At 39.1% G+C, this 7,539-nt stretch overlaps 1 protein-coding gene across 1 annotated transcript; it reads right to left on the bottom strand.

The window, feature by feature from the left end:
* Positions 1 to 3,780: 3,780 nt before the first annotated feature.
* LOC137907814 (endothelin-3-like) lies at positions 3,781 to 7,229 on the bottom strand. Its single transcript, XM_068752174.1, has 4 exons — positions 7,193 to 7,229; positions 6,821 to 7,031; positions 4,897 to 5,055; positions 3,781 to 3,872 (listed from the first exon to the last, which is right to left on the bottom strand). Exons 1-4 carry the CDS (start codon positions 7,227 to 7,229, stop codon positions 3,857 to 3,859), a joined length of 423 nt encoding a protein of 140 aa, XP_068608275.1. The 3' UTR covers positions 3,781 to 3,856.
* Positions 7,230 to 7,539: the final 310 nt, after the last annotated feature.

Here is a 7,539-nt window from a genome sequence, read left to right on the forward strand (position 1 = left end):
TTTTTCTTTAAAACGAGTCTATATGGTGACTATCATCAGATAATCTACTGTTATTTAGTTTTACAGCAAAAATCATCTTTTTCTATTCGCTTTCCATTTGTTTAGATATGGAAAGGAGTGATTGAATAAATGACATAACATAAAGCCAAATTGTTGTTGATTCACTTGAAAGGGAAATACTGAAAACAATCAACACCTGATCATCCAATCATACTTCATCAAAATAATGTGAGATGTTCCATAGATGTGTGTGCATAAAACAAAGATCTGTTTACTGCAAAATTAATGTTTTGCAAAAATTATAATCTAAACACCCATGAAAGGACGGGCACCTAGACGATCTTTGTTTTCTCTCCCCAAGAAGAGGCGGGTGTGAAATACGAGATGATCCAGTTTGGTACACCTGTCAGATCAAGGGTTGAAAAGAGCTTCACGATAACAAAACTATTACTGCCGTAGTTATTTATTGAATTTGAAACAATGTTTGTCCAGACATTCCATAAAAAATATTTAGTAAACTGTACAGCGATGCTGTTCAATATAGGGTTACATTCAATTTCAGTTAGCAGTTAGCACAACATTTTACATTCTTTCATTTGTTCATTATTTTCTTTCTTGTTCATAAATGAAAACTATGGCCACCCCATTCACCACCAATTCCAACCACAGTACTAATTTGAACTCTTATAATACTTTTCATTTTTTTGTCAAATGCCACTAACGTTGCATTAATAGCTCATTCCTATCAATAAGAATAATTACATGAATACAAATATTGCGCATGAAGTCATGATTTGGAGCGTCGCTGTTCATTTGCATTGTAGATCCAGTCCAGATGAATTTAAAAGCATACTTTTTAAGGTGTTGATTGTGAATACGTCCAATAAGGATGTAGCCAGGGAGAAAACAACTTGTTTATTGAGTCATATTTCCATGTGGTAAAATGCAAAATGGTTATTTGCTAACCCTGAGGTTTAAATAATTTGAAAATATTCATCAACAATCAGCAATCTTTCCTCATAATTGTCGATACCCATAAGCATAACCATAATTACATATATTGAATGTTGTCAGCATAATGTAACCACACAGACCACATACAATCAATCAGACGGTTGAATGATTTCAGAATAACAGCAAGCTGTACCAGGTGATAAGTGTACTGCTCTTGTGGCATGCAGGAGAGCTATTGCTTCTATACAAGGTACAAGCATTGTTATAATGAGCACACATTGTAGGGATATATTCGAACAGTCCGTTCGTCCGTCTGACCCTTTCTTCAAGAGATATTCAAGCCAATCTTACATACTACACAAATTTCACACATATTAATCATGATAAGTAGTTGTTTCTGTTTACATTTAGGATGCTTTATATTTTAGGGTTTCCTTGGAAATATACAAAGCGGACTTTTGATAGTTGTATTGTTTGGAGCATACCAAGTAGCACACATAAGTGAAAAATCACAAATATTTAGTTGTTGTTGTTTTTTATATAATGCACAAATATGTTTTGTTTGTCATGTAGATTTTATTTCATAGGAGAAGATACATGGACGTAGTGAGGGAGGACATGAGTGTGGTTGGTGTTGGGAAGGACGATGCAAAGGACAGGGTGAAATGGATGGAGAAGGTTGATTTGCTGTGGCGACGCCTGAGGGGATGAGCCTAAAGTGGAAGAAGGAAGATGGAGATTTTATTTCAGTATGACTCTGAGGTTATAATCATCTTCGCTACAAGACATTTTCAAAACCATATTTACTATTATTCAACATGACACTACATTTTCTGATGTATTTTTTATGGAAAAACATTAGGGGAGTGTCATGATACGTTATCTTATGATAGTTCTGGTTATTCAGTACAAAGACACTTAATAGAAGGATCAAGAGTTTTTATTGTTTGGGCATTTGAAATTGAGTAAAATGTGGTTCCAAATCAAAGCATTTAATCTTTAAGTATAAAGCAGGCATTGTTCTGTATTTGAGCAAATTTTTGATAAAAAATCAGCTCAGAGTCTGACTTATCTTTTTCTCTTTTAATGACATTTGATGAAATGTTTGAAGAGCTAGTCATGGAATGGACCTGGAAAAAAATATGTGAATTCAGGGGAACAATGCCATACACAATTGTATTTTATCATTAATGTCAATAATTGAAACTTGATAGACAGAGTAGTTCATGTACCAAAGATACAACTACTGCATTTTGGAAAAGATCTGGTAAATGTAATTAGGATTTAGTGTAATTGAAATAAGCTGTGGGTCATTGGCAGCTCTCCTACTTTCTGTGAATTCATATTACTGTTAAGTCAGCCAGATTGTGGTTTGATATTAGTTTGAGGAAAAAACTAGTATTATGGTATGAAGAAACAAGACATTGTTTTTTTAATGAAATAGACAACTACTTTTCACTTAATAATAAAGGAAATTTTGGTTTTCATATTTTTTAAGAGTAACTTCAGATTTATATGTTTACATTCAATCAGCAGTGGCATAGTGGTTAGCGCTGTCACCTCACAGCGAGAAGGTACCGGGTTCGAATCCTATCTGTGTGGAGTTTGTATGTTCTACCCGTGTCCGCGTAGGTTTTCTCCGGGTTCTCCGGTTTCCTCCCACCTCCAAAAACATCCAATGTGAATTGATTACCCCAGATTGACTGTAGTGTTTGCGTGTGTGAGTGGTTGTTTGTCTATGTGTGGCCCCTGCAATGCACTGGCAACACATTCAGGGCGTACCCCGCCTCTCGTACCTCTCACCCATAGCAGGCTGGGATAGCCTCCAGCAACTCCCGTGACCCACAATGTGGAAGAAAATGGATGAATGAATGCAATCAGCAGCTACAAGCTATTAATGAAAGTTAAGGAGCATGAGCCCTGTGTTGTTATCAGATACCGTTCCTTGAACTCCTTTGGCTGACACTGAGTTGTTTCAAAACCTCATACTAAAGTTGAGATGCTGTTTGAACAGAGACATAGTTGGCCAGGTAAAAGCGATATGACTGACAGCTTGGTAATTTATTTTGATTAAATATTTGAGGAAAAGTTATAGGAACAAAATAGGAGCACTTTAAAGGTGTGAACATTCTCCAGAATGACAGCAGCAGCCTCATAAATCAAAGCTTAATACCGCAGGTGGTCAAAAGCTTTTCGGCGTGTTTTCCATGTATCATTTCTTAACTTTAATGCAGCAATATCACCAAGTCACATCTTGCTCATATTTCCGTGGGTCCATTAATACAAGCTGATCTTTTTCATTATGAAAGAGAGTAAAGCATAGTCCAAAGTACTCTGCTACCTCGTGTAAAATATATAGATTAAACTTGACTGAAGCACGATTGCTACCATTTCAATTATGACAAAATATAATCCTCAAGGTCGGCGGCGTGGTGGCAGAGTGGTTAGCGCTGTCTCCTCACAGCAATCTGGTACCGGGTTCAAATCGCATCTGCATGGGTTTTTTTTTTTCCCGGGTTCTCCCTTTTTCCTCCCACCACCAAACATATGCACTTTCGGTGAATTGGTCTCACCAAATTGTCCGTGGTGTGTGAGTGTGTGCATGAACGGTTGTCTATGTGTGTGTCCCCGCGATGCGCTGGCAACGCATCCGCGCTGTACCCTGCCTCTGCCCATAGCAAGCTGGGATAGGCTCCAGCAACTCCGGTGACCAGCAAAGCGGGAAAGCAACAGAAAATGAATGAATAATCCTCATGATGCTTTTATAGGAAAATTAAAAAGCCTCCAGGTATCTGTGACAGATTTGGCGAAGAGTTCTTGGTATCACTCAGCCTGATGGAACTTGCTTGAAGAATGCGGACATTGAAGAATGCTGGTACTGTCAATCTCCAAAGCTCTCTTCTTAAATTTCAGTGTACCTGTGGAGAAAAGAGTGCCAAACAAAGAATGAAGGGGCTGAGGAGGAGAAACAAATCCATTCACCGTGGGGGGAGAGCAGAAAATGGAGAGGCTTCGAGCTGTCATCAAGGAGCAGGTAATCTGCGGTAACTCCTGATTGGCACTGACTGCAGTTGCCTTTGAAGAGAACATTTTGCATTAAAGATCTATGTTTTAAGGGTCAAGTGAGTGCTTTAGTGATAAACTTCCACAAAGATAGGGGGAATATTGCAGAAAAAACATACTTCTTATTTGCTGGATTTGTAACTCTCTCCTACTTCTTCATCAGCTTCTACTTTCTGCTTGTCCCATCATGGGTCGCCACAGCAAACCAACTTTCTCCACTTCACCCTGTCCTTTGCATCGTCCTCCCCAACACCAGCCACTCTCATGTCCTCCCTCACTACGTCCATGTATCTTCTCCTGGGTCGACCTCTAGCCCTGTTCTCTGGCAGTTCCATCCTCAGCATCCTTCTACCGATATAGTCCCCGTCTCTCCTCTGGACATGTCCAAACCATCAAAGTCTGGTCTCTCTGACCTTGTCTACAAAACGTCTAACCTTCACTGTCCCTCTTACTGTCTCATTTCTAATCCTACCCAAGCTCGTCACTCCCAAGGAGAACCTCAGCATCTTCATATCTGCCATTCTAGCTCCGCCTCTTGTCTTTTCCTCAGATGCACTGTCTCCATGCTGTACATCATGGTTGTCCTCACCACTGTCTTATAGACCTTTCCCTTCATCCCATATTTGCATGATGACATTTTATACTGTTTTTGACTTGACTTTTCAAAGATATTGTATATTTTCTCATATATTTTGTTATTATATTGTTTCAGTATTTCAAGTAGATATCACAGAGCAAACAGTCTGAATAGAGAGTAACAGCATGCAGAAACTGACTTTGGAAACTGCTCTTGGATTCCTTTTATTTATTGGTACCAGGAATTATTTGATTAGATAATGATTAGTACACATTCAGTTATACAGAGAGAAACACACTGACCTTGTGTGACAAAAATCATCGCACTCAGTGTCTGTATCAAGTGCGGCACAAACACAGCGTTGAGTCTTTGCCTCCTCGCGCTCAGCTGCTTGTCGGCCAACAGTGCGTCTTATTCTCTGAGGTCCTCTATAGCTTGACATTCCATAGGGAACGGTGCGTCTAGGAAGTAAAAAAACAACAACAACATAGGTAAAATAAAATAATTTCATATATACGCATATAGGTTCAAAGTGGATATCCAGCATGTCACAAAATGGAATGGAAATGATCATTGCACAACATGTTTTCATTTTCACTGACATCCTGACATTCATACACCAGTGTAAGATGCTGGAGGAGCTGGATTCAAACTGCCAACCCTGACAATCCACTTGACCATCGAAGCCACAGCTGGCCCAGTACACACACACACACACACACACACACACACTGCTGTGGCTTTACGTGTCAATACCCTCTCTGTTTGTTAAACTATGCCAATTTGTCTCAACGTGCTACACAGTAATGAAGTGTACTGTTTCCCTGAAAGAGCCCACAGCAGTCTTGGCGCAAGAAGACAGTAATATAAAGAGTGTGTTCCTGCTGTCTTGCCAAGAATTTTAATGTTCGGTTAGGTGACGGCCAAAAAAATAAAAAACGGAAAGTGATGGAATTTATAGATTGAAAGGTTGCTACTGGTCTACAAAGTACGTGGCCAGATGTTGAACACTGTATAAACACAATTACGTGAAATATTGTCACTTGAGTGAACTCTTGGAGTACCTCCTCCAGTCACCACAGGCCAATAGCCTGTGGTGACTGGAGTACGACTCTGTTGGTGGCCCCTGGAGCAATGAACCAAATAACTTCCACCAGTGCCTCATTATTTTGTGTGTGTCTGTGTTTCTCCATTTGCAATATCTTAAGATGACAAAGTCCAGTTTTGCATATCTACGTATCTCTAAATCTATCTTCATAAAGAAAATTATAGTGGGATCTGTGCAGCTGTTTGTGACCATTTAAACATTGCGAGCACATGAAAGGGGAATTACAGAGAAGCTACATCCATTATCACACAAATTACAGGTAAAAACCATGCAAGATGTGGCAGGCAACACTTGAGACACTCATTTACTGTTTAGTTTTATTGCCAAGTCATCAAGTGCAGATGGTTTGGTTTAAGTACTTCTGACAAGGAGTGAATGAAACAATATGTTTTTTGAAAATTCCTTCCAGCAAAGGGATTATATTGTAATCTCTTTACAGCTAAGGGATTTTATAGAGATGCATGTAAGGGATGCACTCAGTGTGTCATATTGTCAATTTTGATGGTTGCAGTTACATTGTTGATTCCAAATCAATACAGACAGCTTGATTAACAACCTTCAAATCATGATTGTTACAGGACCTGTCAGCGCCGACACGAACAATGATGTAAAATAATTTTAAAGATGCATCACACTATCTTTCATTTGAAATCTCCAGCGTTGCATAAAGTGCAATAAATTCAGGCAGGGGCTTGTAATACTGTACATTAAAACAGGATGCTAACCATTACTACAGAGTTAGACAGATAATGCAGGCATAATCATCCACATTCCACATTATCACATTTCATTTTTCAATAAAAACATCTGCTTCCCTATGTCACGCTCTGATCTGACAGTGTGTTTGTATCTCTTGCCACCACACAAACCGTAACTGCATGGCACCTTAGGGGGAGGCTACATTTAACTGGCATCGGTAATAATCTCCGATTCAAGTTTGCAAACCAGCCACATGCAACTCTCCAAAATAAATAAATACAAATGAAAAAATGTAATCAGTATTATTTTCCCCCTAGTGATAAAAGAGGAGATAATCTATACCATGCAAGCCTTACACGTCCAGATCAGTTACTAAGATGTAATGTCCCATGCAGTTATTGATTGATTTGATGTCTTACTCAGGAGTGTTGATCCAGATGATATCCAAGTGACAGTAGTAGACACACTCTTTATCTTTGTAGGAATAACAAGTGCAGCGTTTGGGTCTGAGCTTTGCCTCCGTTCCCTCAGACAGCCTTGAACCCACGGAATCTCTGGAGCTCGACACCCTGCGGGAATCTGGGAGACGCCTGGGGTTGACCTCGGACGTGACCAAGATGTCAACGACACCTTGATTTGTACAAGAAACAAATTATAATCTTAGTGATTTGCATATAATCTAACTATTATTGACAATGATTTTGATTTTAAATGGCTGGTTGTATTTCTTTCTTATTGTATATATATATTTATTCATGTATTTATTTTAAGATTTCTGACATTACACATACCTTGCAAGAGAATCAGTGTGAGTATTTTGAAAAGCATTATCTTCACAAAGACGTGCAGTATCCTTGCCGTGCCAAATACTGTATTCCAAAATCTGAATCATATGCTGCTGACGACGCAGCGCACTTGTCAGGTCAATCTCCAACGAGTGTCGGGGGTGAAATCCATTAAACTCAGTGCTGCTGTTTTTCTTTTTTTGCAGTTCATCTCACGTGGATCAGATGCCAGATACCGAAGACGCTGTTTCGTAATACTGTTTCTTTCATATCAGATCTTCATGCGGTTAATCCTTATCTCGTCTGGGAGGAAAATACGAATTACTCTTCCCCGTAAAGCGCACATTGGAAAG

Source organism: Brachionichthys hirsutus, chromosome 2 (assembly GCF_040956055.1).
Source record: "Brachionichthys hirsutus isolate HB-005 chromosome 2, CSIRO-AGI_Bhir_v1, whole genome shotgun sequence".
NCBI classification, from domain to species: domain Eukaryota; kingdom Metazoa; phylum Chordata; class Actinopteri; order Lophiiformes; family Brachionichthyidae; genus Brachionichthys; species Brachionichthys hirsutus.

Coding starts and splice junctions, on each gene's coding strand:
- LOC137907814 (XM_068752174.1), bottom strand. CDS start 7,229: ATGCTTTTCAAAATACTCACACTGATTCTCTTGCAAG. Junction 7,032..7,192: donor CACACTGATTCTCTTGCAAG/GTATGTGTAATG, acceptor GTACAAATCAAG/GTGTCGTTGACATCTTGGTC. Junction 5,056..6,820: donor ATCTGGATCAACACTCCTGA/GTAAGACATCAA, acceptor TTTACTTCCTAG/ACGCACCGTTCCCTATGGAA.